Source organism: Pseudomyrmex gracilis, unplaced genomic scaffold (genome assembly GCF_002006095.1).
Source record: "Pseudomyrmex gracilis isolate BER0280 unplaced genomic scaffold, ASM200609v1 scaffold_231, whole genome shotgun sequence".
In the NCBI taxonomy this organism is placed as follows: Eukaryota; Metazoa; Arthropoda; class Insecta; order Hymenoptera; family Formicidae; genus Pseudomyrmex; species Pseudomyrmex gracilis.
Window position 1 is genome coordinate 74301 of NW_018020815.1, and position 18793 is coordinate 93093.

General features: G+C 42.4%; 2 protein-coding genes across 6 annotated transcripts; one reads left to right on the forward strand and one right to left on the reverse strand.

Annotated features, from left to right (window-relative positions):
* Positions 1 to 429: 429 nt before the first annotated feature.
* Positions 430 to 13913, reverse strand: LOC109858985 (multiple epidermal growth factor-like domains protein 8). Of its 4 annotated transcripts, none has more exons than XM_020436766.1 (15): positions 13450 to 13913; positions 12643 to 12957; positions 12391 to 12554; positions 11884 to 12161; positions 11552 to 11736; positions 11112 to 11421; positions 10664 to 10905; positions 10308 to 10541; positions 9792 to 10217; positions 9451 to 9695; positions 8742 to 9356; positions 7441 to 8661; positions 3437 to 7370; positions 3064 to 3251; positions 430 to 2075 (listed from the first exon to the last, which is right to left on the reverse strand). In XM_020436766.1, the coding sequence occupies exons 2-15, from the start codon at positions 12845 to 12847 to the stop codon at positions 1239 to 1241; spliced, it is 9084 nt and encodes a 3027-aa protein (XP_020292355.1). In that variant the 5' UTR covers positions 12848 to 12957; positions 13450 to 13913; the 3' UTR covers positions 430 to 1238. The 4 variants fall into 4 exon arrangements, with proteins under 4 accessions (XP_020292355.1, XP_020292356.1, XP_020292357.1 ...); XM_020436767.1 differs by lacking the exon at positions 13450 to 13913 and adding an exon at positions 13255 to 13423; XM_020436768.1 differs by lacking the exon at positions 13450 to 13913 and having other exon boundaries at positions 12391 to 12544; positions 12643 to 12694.
* A 458-nt stretch (positions 13914 to 14371) lies between these two features.
* Positions 14372 to 18688, forward strand: LOC109858980 (SID1 transmembrane family member 1-like). 2 transcript variants are annotated; one of them, XM_020436759.1, is made up of 11 exons: positions 14372 to 14495; positions 14596 to 14676; positions 15242 to 15429; positions 15517 to 15809; positions 15909 to 16059; positions 16126 to 16209; positions 16307 to 16633; positions 16707 to 17265; positions 17359 to 17627; positions 17758 to 17967; positions 18061 to 18688. In XM_020436759.1, exons 3-11 carry the CDS (start codon positions 15250 to 15252, stop codon positions 18349 to 18351), a joined length of 2364 nt encoding a protein of 787 aa, XP_020292348.1. In that variant the 5' UTR covers positions 14372 to 14495; positions 14596 to 14676; positions 15242 to 15249; the 3' UTR covers positions 18352 to 18688. The 2 variants fall into 2 exon arrangements, with proteins under 2 accessions (XP_020292348.1, XP_020292349.1); XM_020436760.1 differs by lacking the exon at positions 14596 to 14676.
* The last annotated feature ends 105 nt before the right edge of the window (positions 18689 to 18793 follow it).

Genomic DNA, 18793 nt, shown 5'->3' on the forward strand with positions numbered 1-18793 from the left:
AACCGAGAACATTTGTCGCAACGATTTGACCAACTCGGAGGCTCACTCGCATATCGTGCACGCAAGACATACTCCAGAGAGATGCGTTCGATAACACATGAAATATATCCTGTACAACATGTACATCCTGGATTTACCGAATCTTAATATCACAAATCCTTATTTACATATTTAAATATTGCGTGACTTCATTTTTCACACGTTTTTACGGGAACCTTGGTTTCGAAGGTTCTGAAGAATCTGGAACGGATCCACTTGTGTCTTGTTTTATACATGTCACAACAAAAGTGTGTTTGTGAATTAAGTTCACCCATCTATCGGTTATTCCTCCTTGCTTTTACCGCAACGTATGTAATAAAAATTTCTGTAAAATTTTAAAATCGTAATAAATACACTTTTTAATATCTCTTTGTGCGCGCGCGCGCGCGCGCACGTTCTCGCATGTCGTGTGGATTTGTTATTTTACAGAAAAATTGAATTTGAAAATTTTTTTTTTTTTTTTGTTAGCCGGGCTAACACGCGACGTAAAAATCAACAAGGAATAGTTTTTATAGATAAATCACTGTACAAGGATAATAATGCGAGTTTACATCCTCGGGCTTGTAAATAGTAAATCCAAGATAACAAGTGCAAATATAAATACATGTATACGGACTCTCGAGAAATCGAGGTTTTTGAATAAAAAAAAAAAAAAAACCAGTATAATACGGGACGATGATGTGAACATTAATTGAGCATAAATTGCAACTTTTTTCATTCGAATTAAAATCGCAATTCGAACTCTTCGCATCGGTTTGCAAATTCCGAATGTACGAAGACTCTTAAAACTTTCTTGCTCTCTTTCTCTTGTGATTTTTTTATCAGAGTCACACTGCGAAAAATAACACCGCAAATCTTCAGTATCTCAGTGCACAGCAACGAGAAGATTAAACGGCACATGGAAATAGCAAAAATATTTAGTAGTAAAATTTATAAATTACACAGACGATCGTTATCAGAGATCTACCGATATCGTCCCGAGGTAATTTAACTTTAGAAACAATCGTGTTGAAAAAAATTCTAAAAAGGAAAATTGTTCGTTTGCAAATTCGAATGTGAATATTTTTTCAGATTAATCTGTTAATCCGTGTTCAAACATCGGAGCTCGTCGTCGACGATGTTCCGGAGAAATTGTACGGGAGAACCATTGGTGTGGAACTCGAAAATTGTCGAGATCGAGATTCCACCGTAACGCGGGTTCAGTTCGATGCGTGGCTATTTCTACGTCTTAGGAACACTCTGCTATTCACTGGATAAACCCGGGTCAAGAGTATGAGCGAGCTGCCTAAGGCGAGTTTGACAGGTGCTTGACGTCCACCAGGTAATCTGATAAACACTGTCGCCACTGCTGCTACGCCATCGTCAGTGGGCTCGACAGCAACGGGTCTCACGTCAGTGTGAAAGCTCACGTGCTTGCCGCGCCTGCCCTTACGTTGCGGCGAGGTTGGGCTACACTCGCCGCCATCCCGATCGTAGAGTATCGTTGCGGAAGCGAACGGCCGTTTCGCCATGTGCAGCATCTCAACAACGTGACGACGACGTGCGCGACGCATGTCCGCCGCTTGTTTCGTCTTCCACAGTACTACGCATAGCGCTAGAAGTAAGAAGAAGCAAGAGAAGAAGCACGAGAAGAAGACGAACAAGTCGATATGCAACTGATCCTGTCGAAAGAAGACCAATCCGTAGGCAGCGTGGTCGGTTAATTCCGCATTTGTCGGTTCGATCGCCCGTAACGCGATATGAAACTTCGTCTGGCCCAGTTCATGTCGATCTTGCGGCAGGGTTAACACCAGCCGATTTGTCAGATTGCGGACCACCAAGAATGTGTTTCGCTGTTCGATCGTTAGAAAAGTAGCTAGATTTTCTGCATAATATTCCATTACGTAGAATTGTAGCTTGGCATTCGAAGTCGACTCGGTTGTGGAGCCGTTCGCCGTGTTGCCGTGAGGATCGAACTCGACGATACGGAAGTTGCAGTTGGAGTGCTTCTCCATCAACCAATCGGATTGTGACTTGAATCTATTGTCTAACTCGACCTGCAAATATCGATATTTCACTTAGACACTATTTTAACATGTATTTTATAAGAATTAAAATCCTTCCTATATTAAAAAAGGCATTTGGACCGAGAAGTGCGCGTTTGGAGTCGAATATATCGCACCTATTGTTGCCTCTTTTCCGCGTTGCCGATTGGTTGATTGATCGAGTCGAATCGAATCGGTAAGATCGAGAGAGTAAATAATGAAAAGCGATTTTGAGACAGTTCGTCGTATATGTAGAGAAAATTAAAAACGCGCGCGTAACTAAAGTCACGTAACAGGAAAGAGTAGAAGAACAACACGTGAAAATAACGTGACTGTAATTTATATTATAACATTAAATAATACACACACATATAATTTGTTATATATTTATAATATTATACTTTATATTGTATTATATGTATTATATATATACTACAGTAATGTCACTGACCTCCGCCGCGCGGCCTTGGCGGGGTCACTGACCTCGGCCGCGCGGCCTTGACGGGGGCATTGACCTCGGCCGCGCGGCCTTGGTGGGGGGGGGGGTCAATGACCTCGGTCACGCGACTGCGGTGGAGTCACTGACCTCGGCCGCGCGACCGCGGCGGTGTTACTGACTTCGGTCACGTGATTACGGTATATATATATATACACATTTACGCGTATGTGTGTGTATTATATATAGATATAGAATATTACATATAATATATATAATATTCTCTTTTTTACCCTTTTCCCTGTCACGTGTTGTTTTTCCACTTTTCTCTTTCACTATTTTTTGAGTTTGATTTTCATGCGTTATTTCTGACATTTCTCATATGTGTATTATATGGTTTATAAGACGTATATACTATCTGTCATCGCGGTGACAGGTTGTGTTCACCGACAACACGTTAAATAAAAATAACAATAGCGTGCGCCTGTGTTGTGCTAGTTATAAAAAAAAAACTAAAAGTGGACGAATATTATATAAAATTATGAAAAACTTGAAATATCTTACATCCTGGTATCCAGTTGACGAGTTCAGAGTAACAACAAAAGAGTCGTCTCTGGGACTTAAAAACAGATCCAAAGCGCCTTGAGTGACATCTACTACAACTCTGATATCCACGTTCATAAATCGTGGTTGCACCATATAGAAGACAGTTTGACCAGGTTTCAAAGGTTTCGGTTTTGCTTTGCATTCATCTGGAACAGAATAACAGCGCAATTTTATTATTACGCACGAAAATTAGCGCACGTAAGATATTCGACGTATTTAGAACGAAAAGAGAAAGAGGCTACAAAATGTTTTCACACGAAACGTTTCAGACTACACGTTGAGAGGAATTTGTTTCTTTGCGAGATTGTATTATTTTTCGATTGAAACTTACCTATTAATTTTGAGTCGAAACACATTTTGTTGTCAACTGTAACAGTCTTGTAACATTGATGACCCATTGTCGGGGTGCCTGCGTAATTTTCCCTACACTTGCTGCACTGCACCATCCAGCATGGCGTGCCAGCAATATTCGTGCCTTTTATAGGACCGCTAATGCAGGACGGTTCGCTTTCTGTGTTATTGCCGCAGTTGCACTTCTCTCCGGTCACGGGATCGCAGGTGAAACCATGACCGTGACATTCGCACGGTCGACACACGTCTCGGAGATCTTCCGTTCCCCGAAAATAACCGGTCATGCATTCGCCGCATTTGTCACCCTTCGTGTTGTTGCCGCAATTGATGCACGTTGCTTTAGCCACTGGTCCTTCCACCAGTTCCGCCATTAAACGATCCAACGACATCTCGTCCACCTTCTTTGGATCTTCCACGCGAAACGAGCTGCCGTTGAGACAAATCCGAGTGTGTCCGTTGCAATACTCAAGACACGGCACACACTGACCGTTGTCGGCAGGATTGCCGACATACAGAGGCAAACATTTCTCGCATTGCGGTCCCATTGTGTTATTGTGACATTTCAAGCAGACATCGAGCTTATCCGGACCAGCGCAGTTGCTGTGTCCGTTGCACTGACACTGGATGGAACAATTGGCGCCGACGTAACCGAAATCACAACGGCACACATTGGGCTCAACACACGTACCTCTTACGCAACCTTGCGTACACATGGGCACGCAGATTTTTCTCCCGAACTCGTTTCCCCACGTAGTCTCGGTCTTGTATCCGTCTCCGCACTTACACTCGAATCCTACTTCCAGATCGAAACATTTCTCACTTTTCGGCGAACAGGTGTGATGTCCGTTTACGCATTCATTTTCCGGAGGACAGCGGACGTAATGCCACGAGAACTCTGGTTTCATTATCACGTTGGACAATAGCATCGTAACGTTGTCCTGTGACTCTAAGATATCCGTTTGAAGTGAGTTCAGTGTTACAGTAGTTGTTTCAATTTCCGGAAAATGTTGATGGTAAAACATTTCACAGGTACCGCCTGCCGGATGATCGGTTGGCGCTTCGAGCGATCCTTCCGTACATATTCCTTGTCCGGTTATATTGGCAGAATCCAGAGAGCACCAGCCGCAATGCGAGTGTTTCAGGCAGGTGCTGCACTGTTTGAAAACTGAACACGGTTCCGGGCAGTGATCCACATCCGTGTTACGCAATACTAATCCGCAGACACCACCAGCGCAATAGAGCGGTTGATAAGACGGAGAAATACATTCGTGCAATTGCGTGGACCATCTGCATTCGCTCCATCCTCCCTCGGCACCGGTACCCTTCAAACAGCTCCTGCAGTCCTTGTGATCGGAGCATCTTTTTTCGCACTGGGTGCTGCTCATTTTAATGCTGGACCGTTCGAAAATATAATTTGGAACGCAGTTCCAATCGTATACCGGTTCGCCCGTTAACGTCGCTCCAATCTCGTTCGTTTTCAACACTTGCCTCGTCCACGCGCAACCGCTTAGATTGTTGCATCTCTCGCAATCACTTGCCGGACACAAACGTTCCCAGCATTGATTCACATTAATGACCGACGTGCTGCATTTGTTCTCTCCTGGTATTTGTTCGTCACAGTTTTTGTCTGCAGAAATGCATCTGGGATGTGAACACTTGGTGCACCACTTGCAAACTGGCTTCTCATCTTTATAATACGGCCATTCCGCCAAACATTCCGTGCAAGTTTTGAAACTCTGACACTTTCTGCCTGCCATCCAATCCAAATTGCAAAATATTCCATTCGATCGTTGCGCTTGGGCGACGTTCTTGTCACATCTGTCGTCTCGGTTGCTCGACACTTCGTTTGAAAAACAGAAAGAAGTATTGACGCCTGTGATGGTGGTGATAGCGCAGAATGAGCAACCAAAGTACTTTCTGCATGTGGTCTTATCTGTCCACAGACTACACAGATCCTCCGGTACATTGATTAAGGTGACGTGACTCTTGATGCCACCGTCAAATCCGCCAACGACGTAAACGGCATTCGATTCTGGATCGGCGTGAGTCATCGCGTGGGCATACGCTGGCGGCGGTGGATTGCCGATCGTTTCCATGTCTTTTGTTATCAAACGTATCCATAGATTGCACGAGTATTTGTATGCTATCAGAGAGTCCGAGGTATTGTGAGGATTCTGTCGGCCGCCAAATATCACCATGTATTCATCTGTTGTAACCGCGGAATGAAGAAATCTAGCTTGTGGCAAACTGTTCCCATCGGTGACATCGTCTTCAAATGGTGGCAGCACGGACCACGTTCGTGTCTTGTAATCCAAGGCGTACAGTTTGTTCGAGATAAACGTTTTGTTTATCGCATAGGTGTAGCCACCGAAAACGTAGAAGCTATCCGACTTGCTGTGATATACCGTGGAGTGACCGTACACGCCCACGGGTCCGTTCCCGACAGTGCGCACTGTGTCCCAGGTTTCCGTTTCAAGATTAAATTCCCAAACCGTGTCCAAATAGCCGTACTTCGGACTGAAACCACCGATCAAAATCAGACTTTCCGATTCTCCATCTCTACGCAAGGTTAACGTGTGTCCAGCCAAAGGTAATGGTTCTTTCTTCGATTCATCTTGCAAAATTTGGCTCCACCGCTGGTTCTGCAAACTAAATTTCCAAAAATCGCTCAGAGTGTTGTTTGACAGTCCTTGTATCTCTTCATCCTTCATCGACAGACCACCGTAAACGTAAATCTGCTGTCTGCTGTGAACAATCTCGGCGGCATGGAAATAGCGTCCCTGCGGCATGGACGCTTCTGAGGTGGACTCGACTGTTACCGGCATCCACGTGTTGTTCTTCGTGTCGAAAAGTCTAATATCGTTCAAGGGTCCGTGACTCAGTGAGTAACCGCCGAACATCCACAGACTACCGCGTCGATCGGCTACGAGACTGTGTCCGAAGCGAGGAAGCGTCTTTCTCAAGTGATCCAGATGATCGGCTAAATACTCCGAATTGAACAATTCTGTGAAGATTAGTTGATGATTCTCGAGCTGGACGGAACAATCGCGACCACCGTAATCCTTCTCGCAGATGCAACGACCGTAACCCTTGTCGCAGACGCCGCGTTTTTTGGAGGCGGTGCAATTATTCGGACAAATCTCGACATCGCAATTAATACCGACGTAACCAGGTTTGCAAAGGCAATTGCCGTTGCGACACTCGCGATTGCCTACACAGTTGTTGCACGTCATCACAACATAACTCGCGTTGAAACCTTCGACCTCGTCCAGTTGCTTGTAGTGTACTGTCAAAAATCCAGATTTGGCCTCCACCGTAACCGGATAGTTTGTGCTTTCCGTGCAGTATACTCCAAGCAACTGGCTCTGATGACCGGTGGATGAGACGAATTCTGGTAGACCGTCGTAAACGTATACGCTGTTCTCCTGGCAGCTCACATTAATGTCGTCATGGATGGTGAACTGTATTATACTCTGAACTATTGGAGTGGTCAAGTCCGAGGAGAGATCCGTCTCCGGGCTAACGATCCACAAACACTCCCTAGTTGGCGAATCGCTCAAGTGACTGTCCCAGAGTGAGGACTGCGAGTGTCGACTACCAAGGCCCTGCTTCCCGTTCCCCACGCCGCCCAGCATACCCCGTGACATACAGCCGTAGTAGCACATTCCACCGTTTCGTGGGTCTCCGTAGTAACCTCGCTTACAACGTTGACACTTATCACCTTCGGTGTTATCGCGACAAAAACATACGCCGGTCTGTCGATCGCATACGCCGAGCTCTACGTCGCCATGGCCGTTGCAGTCACATTCGCGGCAGCCTAACGGCGTAGTCGCGTTACCATAGCTTCCCGCTTTGCACTCCTCGCAGTACTGTCCGGTCGTCCAATCCAGACACTTATCGCAAATGCCCGGTCCCTAAAGTATCAAAAAATTGAAAAATATTTACTTGACGTTAATCATTGATTAAAATAATCTTTGCGCTTGCCTGTATGCACGTGGAGTGATTGTAGCAACCGCAGTTGGTTCGGCAGTCTGGTCCGGTCCAACCTAAGTTGCACTTGCATTTGTACTTCGGTGCTCCGCTACAATATCCGTTGACGCACTTCTCGTAACAAGTCTTGGTACAGTTCTCCTTGCCGTCGCCGTTGAAGCCGCGCTTACACTGACAACTGAAACTACCGTGAGTGTTAGTGCAAACCGCGTCAGGATGACAGTCGTGCAAACCGAGATCGCATTCATCCACATCCGGACACTGTGCATACGCCCAGCCAGATTCGTTGACCTTCAGACTACTGTTCCGATACTCGTTGATGACTGTGCTACAATTAACGTGGGGTTGATTAAAATCACCCTGTACACATACACCGGTGATGGGATTCTCCAAGCTGTAGCACCAGCCGCAACTGAGGGAGTGCAGACAGCTGGAGCAGTTGGTGTGTCGACTGCAGCTCTTGCACTGATCGTTACCGGTGAGCAACGAACCGCTGCGCGACGTGACGCCCATCAGACCCGCCTGATCCATCCATTCTCGACACAAACCGAATTGATATTCTGATGTGTAGACAGAAAAAGAGAAACATTCCCGCGTAGCCTCGCACCATACACATCTACCGCGCTCGTCTAAACATTGAGTACAATTGGATCGCTGCCGACACGGGATTGGACACTGATCCAAACTCACTACGGCGTTCGGTAGACGACCGATTCGCGCGCATCTTGCCTCTTCCGTCCACCACTCGCATAGATTAGTGCCCACGCATGATTCGCAAGAAATATAGTTGGAGCAGTTGGCGCACGCTGACGGTGTAATTGTCAAGTAATGCCATTCGCGTATTGTCTCCTCGCCCCATTCTACATCCGCCACACAGCTCTCGGTCTCGTTCGTAGAGCGCGATAAACATTGATTAGTAATATCGCACCAACCGCACGAGGAATCCGTTAAGCAATGCAGGCAGTTACGATATTGGTGACAAGAGCCGTTTTGATACGGCTCCAGATATTCAAACGTGAAGACCTTTGGATTTTCCGTCTTCCTATTGTGAGTGATCTCCATCTTGCTCGCGTAAGCGTAGCTCGCGGTAACCATTCTTTTCGATTCGAAATCCAGCAAATAGCGGCCCGACGGTTCCAATTTCATTGGATTACCGTCAGGCCATTTAGTTGGCACACACTGCGACGTTTCCGCGGTTAGATTAGCGACCAATTCCTGAATAACACAATTACATATTTATATTACATATATTTATATATTTGTTTACGCACAGATTAAGTAAACATCAACTTTACCAATTTATCGGGCTTATCGTTTCGAGACACATGGAGCATCGCGCTGTTGTAACTGACGCATATTTTCAGCTGTTCCTCCGTACTTTCCCAAAAAGAGTGCGGTCTGAGAAAACCAGTCAATCTGGCAATCATCTCGCCCCCCAACGCCGATTCTGTTTTCGCACCCTGCATGGACGGCACATTGAAATCGACCGTTGTCGCGTTTACTATGGTAACTGAGTCTGGTTGAGTAAAGTTGACCGGTGGCTTGTACTTGAGAAAAGTCAAGCCCGGTCTCTTGTCCATCTCTCGGCACTCTTCAACCTTAGTGATCTCCGTACCCTTGGAACCCCACCAACCAGGTATCTGTGAGAGCGTGTCGTCTCGTAGACCGCACACTCCGTAATTGTCGTCTTTGTGATGACAACGGGCGTTCTGTACACACCACGTGCACGTGCCCAGATTCAATTTGTTGGAGACGGACTTTTTGCCACGAAAACTCGTGCCCCAGCCACCTCCGGGCTGGCCGTGTATCAAGCAGGAATGACAGTCGCCCAGGGCAGGACAAACTCCAGGACATCGGGTTGTTTGCAAATTTGTCGTGCAGTTACTGCCTATTGTCCGACCGTAGCATATCTAAAACATACAGAAATCGGAAAGTTTTTTTTATAAATAGAAAAAACTAGAGAGATTTAGGAACATCATACTTAAAGGATCATGCAATACATACTTCATCTGCGGAACACCATCCACATTCGGGATTTGCGGCGCACTCCATTAGGCTTTTGTGCCTCGAGCAAATTTGTTCCGGTTCGACAAGATCTTTATCTCCGGGTGCTAACATTGGCGGTAGAGTGTACGCCAGGAGATCTGCATTTACATTACCGTGATATCCGCCAACGAGCAGCAAGGTGTTTCCATTGCGTACATCCGCCGCGTGAGCGAACACACCTTGCTGTTTGGGATAACGAGAATCTGAAGAGCGAAAACGAGAAAAGAGAGAAGTAAAGATCTCGCTTAATAAAAACTTTATATAAACACGATAACTTTGCGTAACATAATTCGCCTCACCCTTATCATTCAAACCCAGCACATCGTGGCTCACCCAAGCGTGGCAACCAAGATGATAAAGATACATCTGATTGTCATAACAGATCTCTTCTTTATTGTGTCGGTGAGAATATCCGCCGAAGACAACCAGATAGTTTCCTATGATATTACACGTGTGAAACGCACGTTCTCTCGGTACGTATGTGTCTCGCAAATGAGCTCTGGGATAATGAATCTCAGACCAGACTTTTCTGTCCAGTTGGAAAACAAACATTCGATCTGATAATTTGCTGAAGCGAGCGACACTGGCAACCACGCCGCCGTACACCAATAGAGAATTGGTAGCGCGATGATAAACAGTCGAGTGTGCCACCACGCGCACGTCAAGTTCCTTGCCGCCCCTAGGTCGCACTTCCGTCCATCTTTCAGTAGTCGCCGTAGGATCCGCTAGATTACATTAACATTTTTTTTATTACCCCCCAGTAATGCCAATATACGTTACGCACACGTACAAATGCACCAAAGCGCTTAACTCACATAAATTTAATTTGATTTTGTACAGACTGGACGAAAATTCCCCATCAACAGTGCTGCCTCCGAACAAATAGACATAATCATCTGCCAAAGTTAGCGTGTGCCTTGTAAGTCTGGGCGGATAGAAAGGCGAGTTTTTAGCACGTAAAGTCCACACGCGCTTATTCACATTATAGTGCCACAGTTCGTTCGACAGCGAGCCGTCTTGTACTTTTCCTCCGTAAATCACGAAACCGTCTGAAAATACAAAGATTCTGTTTGCATCATACCGGTGAGAAAGTTGGTTTCAAGATCTATAAATTTTACAATTAAGATTCGAATTCTCTGTTGTAAACAACATTATTTACATACGCACGAACCTTGATATTTGCACGCAGCGTGACCGTATCGAGGATTCGGTTTAGGTAGTTCGTCAACGGTTGATTCTACAATTTCTTCCTTCAACGAGTCGTTTTTCGTTACTTTCGAATCCACGAATTCCTGCATAAAGATATCATCTTCCGCGGATCCCTCTATCATATGCTCTTCCCATTTTGTTTCATCGGTCTGCATACCCGACGCGTGCTGTTCTCCATATAAATTTTCCAAGTTTCTCCGATATCTTTAAAACAGAAATCATATTTAAAACAATAATTCGAGCTCAACATTAAAAAGTGACGTGCTATGCAAATATCTCAAAAAAATAAATAAATAAATAAAATATCTTAAATTTAAGTATAAAAACAACGCTCTTGCGTTTCAATGTTTTTACACAAATTCTTTCATATTAAATTTTTTTAAAAAAGTGTAAAATTTATCACTTACTACCTTATTTGCGCATATCGCGATCTTATGTTTCGCGGATGCTTTCTTCTGAAATCATTGTTCCTATTGATTCTAATGGTGCTTCTGCTCTTTTCGTTTTCTTTCGCCATATTTCTGAATTCCCGAACACCGTGCTGACTACCGTTAGCGGTTCGATCCAGCAGACTGAACGTGTTGTTATCTTTGATGCCGGCAAGCAACTTCCAAAATAAAGACGATGTCGGTAGACCGTATATCTCCTTCGCATTCGGATTGCGTTGTAATTCATTAGCGATTAACATCGGATCCAGATATTCGGCAGATGCGGCGCCTTCTGTGAAATTGCAAAACAAATACAAGTTGGAACAAGCATTGTGTATATCGCTTGATAAAAAAAAAAAAATTATAAAATTCACACACATTTTTGTGTGCGCACATACGAAGTGTGTCACTTATCGACTTACCTAACGTATTTCCATATTCGTCTTCCCATTGACTTGTGTTAAACCTATACACTTCTAAATCGCTGAGTATATAATTGAGATCGTATCCACCAAAGACGTAAAGTGAATCCGTCTCTTGAATATAAACTGCCGTGTGAGCTGCGCGCGGTCTTAGCCCACCTTCCGAATGTGAAAGCCAATGCCATCTAAACAAAAACAATTACATTACTGTGTAAATGTTTCGCTTTTTTTTTTATAACAAATATATTTTAATAGACACCGTTTAAGTTTTATAATTTTATTGTTACATAAAGCTACACAAGTTCAAAGATCTAAGTAGACAAAAAACATACCGGTTTCCTTCTGGATGTGTCTTATGTAAGGAACAAGACTGGCCGGAGTATCCGTCGTTACATTCGCATCTCTTCACTCCGCAGTCACCGCTGTAACTGCAATTGTTCGGACACAGAGCTCGTGAACAATCTTTGCCGCCCCAGTCGTTTTCGCAAAAGCAGGTGTTATTAATACACTTTCCGTGATGGGTACAATTGTTTGGGCAATCGGTAACTGAAAATTCTGCATGAAAACCATCCAGGACGTAATTTGTATCGCTATATAATAATATCAACATCTGTAAAACAAAAAAAAAAATATGTGAATATACAATTTCCCTTAGAATCTTACATTAGTTAGAATCTTCCAGTAGTTTTTTTTTCGTATATTTAATTGTAAACAATTTTTTTCCTAAACTTTGTTTCATATAAAATATCAACAATTATCAAGACAGAAGATAATAATCAAGAGGAATGCAAATCTGTGATATCTCATTTGAAAATCAGCAATATTGCAATATTGCTTACATAACCGGATGATGATGTCACTTGTTGCGGTTCTGTTTTGCCACTGAAGCTACCTAGAAGCGGAGACCGAAAGGAATCCCCATCGTAAACAAACACGTAATCGTAACTGCATTCTGTGCCCATTGTACGAAAACTTAATGTGATAAATTGACGACTGTGATTGGCTGCGGCGAGAAAAGCGGCAAGGATAAAAATATGCAAGAGTAAACATTTATATACATATATACAAATCTGTAAATAGTTTTTCATTACCTTTAATGAGCCATTCGCAATGAGAATCTTGAGTGTAATTTGAGCCCATAGGTCCATCACTGATAACTCCCCATGAGTCTGTGAAGACTTTTCTTGTTTTATCACATGGTACCTGCTTTGGAGAAGCCTGTGGAGCTAAATCAAAACCCCGAAGCAGGCAACTCCATATAATGATCCGTGCTGTGGTGGATGTTACCCACCCCATCACAGCTTGTGCACTTTACTATTGCTTGGCGGTATACAGATCATCATCCATATACATCAGAATCTTTCTTGAGCAATTACACAACGCAGAATATGCAGAAAAAGTCATATCTGAAAAAATATAACAACTCACATTAATTTGATTGTTTATCTGTGTCTGTTGAGTAATTGAAAGTATTTTTAAAGATATTATTATTGATATAAATTGTCGTCTCTCTCTCTCTCTTCTTTCACGCTCGTCACACGACAACACGAAGGCAAAAAGTTACACAAGCAAAAAAATCCACAATCTACTCAAGGATAAACAATCATTTAACAAACACACTGATCGCGAAACATAAATAAAACGCGTTTCTCTCACGCGTAAGAGACACATGTTGTAAAACGTGTATTAAAAGCCACACACACCAGCATATATTACGCGAGAACGCAAGGTTCTCTCTCTCTCCTGCTCCTGATCAATTTGCAAATAAGCATAAATAAGCAAATGACATACACGCACGTACGCTCCTACATGTGTGCACATTCGCGCGCACTCACTCACACACTTTACACACCACACACACACACTACGTAATATACATGTCCATGATTTTTTCGCACCCGTCACGACGACGATGATTGTGATGCGCGCAGCGCATAAACGTTCGCGAAATTACACCGTAATTTTCGCTAGAGTCCTAACAGAACTCGAATCGCATAAATTCTGCGAACTATCACGTTGTCTCCGACGAACGAGAGGGAAATGCGAATTACATCCGACTAAAAAAAAAAAAAAAAATAAAAAAAAATAAAACGAAGAGCGAAGAAAAAACGTGTACGTGCGAAAAGTAAAATTGGCGAGCTGGCGATAATATTATAAAGCACACTGAAAATATTTTCGACGACAAATCTCAAAAATTGTGTCACAATCAAAAAACAATGCGCGTTACAGTACTTCGCGAGCACGTAAGGAGGAACAAACGCGCGTTAATAAATAACGCGTTGGAAAAACGTGTCAATCTCGACGCGACGCCTTGCCTCTCGTTGACACCTCTGACACCTCGACTTGCTGCCCCGCTATATCCGCGCTATATCACTATATATATATAAATAATATATACAGCAGCATAACTTTCGGTCGGCATCTTTGATGTCGGCACGGCTAAGCGAAATGCTAGGTGTGCGAAATAAATCAGTAATCTCTATAACGCCCTCTACCGTATAGTATCAACAATACCTTCTCGTATACGACATCTCCGGGGGGGGGGTACGTTCCAAAATCTTATTTTGGTAACCGAAAACTATAGTACACGTGACGCAAAATATAGCATTTTATTTAACCAAGGTAGAGGATTTTGGAACGTACGCCTGGCTGAGAGGTAAAATTGACCAATCACGCTGGTCGATTGGCTGATACGATTCAATACGATTAGTCAAATTCTACCAGAACCTGTTCCTTGCGTTTGCGCTTGCGATCAATGTAGAACGGACTTAAGACGCGGCAACCAGCTTGTTAATTGCTGCACGGGCCTTTGAACACAAGGCCTGTGTCACCCCGACTTGATACAACATCGTCGCGCGTGCGTGCTGGTACTGTGGACTTCAATTGACAGACGACAATATCGTTTGACAGATTTTACATCAAGGGTGTCCACCATAGACCATATGTACGTGTCCACACGGAATTGCGCTATGTTTATATTGTATAATTGAAATTGAAGATAATGAACATACTATGTAAACTGAAACGTGTCGGTGTGTCAACAGGGTGGTTTTCTTCAAATAGAAACAAGCGCAAAATCGAGCATTGACTTCTGAGAAAGAATCATTGTGCCGATCACTTATAATGTACGTAATACATTTGTATTATTATAGTCACTTGATTGCGATCAAAATTATTGTTGATTGTAAGTTCTGTTACGTTTTTTTTTTTTTGGAGAGATTTACGTGCTTTCACAGCACTTCAATTTATTTGACTTTTTGTTTACATTTTAAAGAGCCATAAAGACAGACTTAATATATAATGACTTGCGTAGACAGAACGTGTCATCGCGTTGACCTTGGAACAACGCAACAACTAATCAGTATTTTGATTTTGTGGAAAACCAAAATATTGATTGGCTATCGCGTCGATATTTGATCAAGCGTAACGCGTTCTGTGTGTTTGCAGACGTCATATCACGAGAACAAACATCTTTCAAGTACGGTTGCGCTCATATAAATTGTCAAACTGTATATAATTTATTAGTAGTTGCGACACGTGCAGTAGTGAAAAAAAAAAAACAACGCTTGTTTTTATTTTATGTTAAGCAAAATACAAAAACTCAGTTTACTAGTAAGTTTTATATATTGCGCATCTCTTTTATATATTTGATTGACAATAATTGAAATTGAATTGATTTTCCTCTTTCAGTAACTTCAATGGAGACGCGACGTTCTTTGGGATTAATTACCGCATTGATGCTTCTTGTCGCTGTGCAGGCTGTGCCATTATTATTCTCATCCTTTTCCCCTATTGTTATTCAAGCAAACTACAGTACACTTTATCGAGACACTATAAATTCCACCGTTGAATATGTGTTTTTATATTCTGTCAGCAATGTAAGTTTTTAACAAAGTTATCTTTTTTTTCTATCTTATATTTTAACGATTCTTGTAAAAAGAAAGTAAATTAACATAACTGTGCAGATATCGTTGGAAACCGCAAGAATAAATATAGAAAGCAATGCAACTCGTAGCTTGCCGTTGATAATTGTAGTGCGTCAGACAACAGGTATTTTGTCTTGGCAAATACCTTTGCTAGTCGAGAGCAGAGACTTGGGTTCTGTGATATATAATAAAACAAGTCGGAATCTGTGCTCAACCAAATACGATCAGTTTGCGCCAAATGATGATTTTATTATTGTTGGTATCTCCACGGCCAGTCGTGAGAATATTTTGTTTAACGTCAATTTAACGGAAGTAACGGATTTTTATATAAAGTGCGTACAGGTGTTGTAACAAACAAAAATTCTTATTAAAAAAATTGTCATTTTTTTGTGTTCACTTGACTTTGCATTTTACTGTTATTGGTTTTACAGTTTAGGAGATGAACGAACAGTGCAAATCTCTCCGTCTGAGCCTATTTATTATGGCTACATATTCCCTCAACAAACCGAGAATTCCACTGTTATTGTTCGCGTAGAATCAGGCAACGACACCTGTATGACCGTGTCTGTGCAAAATACATCGGTAAGTTACAGTAATAACTCGCAAGAAATACAGAGTTGCCTAATTTCGTTTTCTGATTTTGTTTAGTGTCCTGTATTCGATTTGGAACGAAATATTGAATTTTCCGGACGCTGGCAGACAGTATCTAGAAGAGGAGCTATCACAGTACCAGTGAGTACAGTTTAGCGTATTTTTTTCTAAGTAATTAACATAATTTTTTGTGCATGTAAAATAAAATACTGATATATATATAAAATTAATATTCCAGAGAGAGGCTTTCCCGTTAGGATTTTTTGTCGTGCTTGTTGTTAAAGGAGATGATACGGACTGTCTTGGACCATCATCGATTGGCAGTTCTGTCAGCAATTCTCGTACCAAAACTGTCACGTTGTCCATACATCCCGCCATTACCAAACAGGATTATGTCGTCGCAACGGTATCAACAGCGTTAATTGTACTTCTCTTCTGTATTTTTTATGTAATAGCTACAATATTATTCAATATCAAAGAGGGCAGAAAACACGAACGTGAACTCTTGAACGACGAAAGTCAGAATGTTATTGATCAAGTACCGAGTCCTTCGACGGTGGAGGAGGTAATAAGTAATTTTTATTAAAACATAAATTATATCTATCACGCGTTTATGCGATATCAAAATGTTCCATCAGGTCGGTCCGAAACAATGGGATTCCGTGGAAGAAGACTCGTCTCTGGATGAGGACGATATAGATCTGATGGAGGATGCTCTTTCCGACAAAGATGTGATACGAACAAAGATCGTGCTCTCGGTCAGTGATCTCGCACGCAAGGAACCGAGAATACTGCGACACAAGTCTCGTTTGTATCTGTATTATTTGGCAACCGTCGCCGTGTTCTACGCGCTACCGGTCGTACAATTGGCGGTGACATATCAGCGCGTGTTCCACACAACGGGAAATCAAGATATGTGTTATTACAATTTCTTGTGCGCTCATCCTCAATTTTTTGTGATTCTGTTGTCCGACTTCAATCACGTGTATTCGAATTTCGGATACGTTCTGTTGGGTTTGTTGTTCATATTTCTAACTTATTCACGGGAACACAACGAGTCGGATAACGATAAAACGAAAGGTTACGGAATACCGCAACATTACGGTTTGTTTTACGCAATGGGCACTGCGTTAATAATGGAAGGTGTAATGTCAGCGTGTTATCACGTGTGTCCCAGCCATAGTAACTTCCAGTTTGGTAAGTAGTAGCAATGATCTACGACCACACGACCGCGTCTCATCTCTCTGTTCACTAATCGATTTTTTTTTTTTTTTTTTTATCCGCAACTAGACACAAGTTTCATGTACATAATTTCGGTTCTCTGTATGATCAAGATCTATCAAAATCGTCATCCCGATATAAACGCCAGAGCGCCGGTAACGTTCGGAATTCTGGCTCTTATAATATTCATAGGACTGATAGGAGTTTTGAACGGAACCACGTATTTTTGGATAACGTTTATCGTTCTGCATCTATTGACATGCTTCATTTTAACCGTACAAGTATATTACATGGGTCGATGCAAATTCAACAGAGGCGTTTGCAGAAGGGTAATACAGGTATGTTATGTATTAACGTTGTATTCGCAAGATGAATAGCTGTTGATCGCGCGCGGTAACTCGCGCCAAATGCATCTTCTTCAATTATCGTACATTTAGATATACTCTAATGGAGACTATTATCTCGTAGACATTCAGGCATGACGCGCGCTGCGGCATGCGGCATCTGTTAAGGCCACTTTATCCCGCAAGATTCACGATGCTCGTACTAGCTAACTTATCTAATATCGCGCTTGCGATATTCGGAAACATGTATCACGAGGACAATTTCGCTACGGTTTTATTACTTATATTAATGGCTAATTTAATTTTGTACACTTTGTTTTACATAGTGATGAAGGTACGCTACGCTTTGATCTTTCTCTTTTTTGCGAGTCTTTGAGAAGTAAAAAAAAAAAAACAAAAAATCTAACTTTGGTTTTTTTTTTCTCAGATTTGCTACAAGGAACGGATTCTTCTCACACCCGGAGTTTACATCGTTTTGGCCTGTCTGGTTTGGAGTGCGGCTTTGTATTTCTTTTTGAACGGAACGATATCGTGGGCGCTCACACCGGCCCAGTCCCGTTTGCGCAACAGACCGTGCGAAACTCTGTTCAACTTCTTTGATTCTCACGACATCTGGCATTTTCTTTCGGCATTTGCGATGTTTTTTTCATTCATGGTATTACTCACTCTAGACGATGACTTGGTTGACGTTCATCGCACACAAATACCCGTTTTTTAAAGAACTATAAATAGATTTGAATTGTTTATATAATTTGAAAGCTTTTACACAAGGTTACCCGAATGTATATTTATGATGATGTACAATGCGGACAAGAGGGGTTACCAAAGTTGTAATCGCTATCAAAATAACATATTAAATTATACATTATAGACTTAGTAATTAATTCATCATGTGATAAAAAAAATCGCGTCATTTTACATGTCGCAAAAAGAGTGAGTGTAAATATCGCATCGGCGAGTGCGCGATTTTGTGAAGTTCTTTCTATGTGTTACAAGTATTACTTCGTTTACTTCCAGAGAACACCTTTTACAAATATGCGTAAAGAAAAAAAAAACAAACATCTCACAAAATGCGAAAAATATTGTGCTGTCATTGCGTTGCGGTATAAAATTAATTAACTTAAATGTGGCAGTTGCGCGCAATATCAGTCGTTCAAAAG

Excerpts from the sequence above, each read along its gene's own strand:
- LOC109858985 (XM_020436766.1), bottom strand. The coding sequence starts at position 12,847 with ATGGGGTGGGTAACATCCACCACAGCACGGATCATTATATGGAGTTGC. Across the intron at positions 10,218-10,307 it reads CAAAATCAAATTAAATTTAT|CGGATCCTACGGCGACTACT; the intron begins GTGAGTTAAGCG and ends AATGTAATCTAG. Across the intron at positions 9,357-9,450 it reads GATGGTGTTCCGCAGATGAA|ATATGCTACGGTCGGACAAT; the intron begins GTATGTATTGCA and ends TGTATGTTTTAG.
- LOC109858980 (XM_020436759.1), top strand. The coding sequence starts at position 15,250 with ATGGAGACGCGACGTTCTTTGGGATTAATTACCGCATTGATGCTTCTT. Across the intron at positions 16,210-16,306 it reads GAGGAGCTATCACAGTACCA|AGAGAGGCTTTCCCGTTAGG; the intron begins GTGAGTACAGTT and ends TTAATATTCCAG. Across the intron at positions 17,968-18,060 it reads TGTTTTACATAGTGATGAAG|ATTTGCTACAAGGAACGGAT; the intron begins GTACGCTACGCT and ends TTTTTTTCTCAG.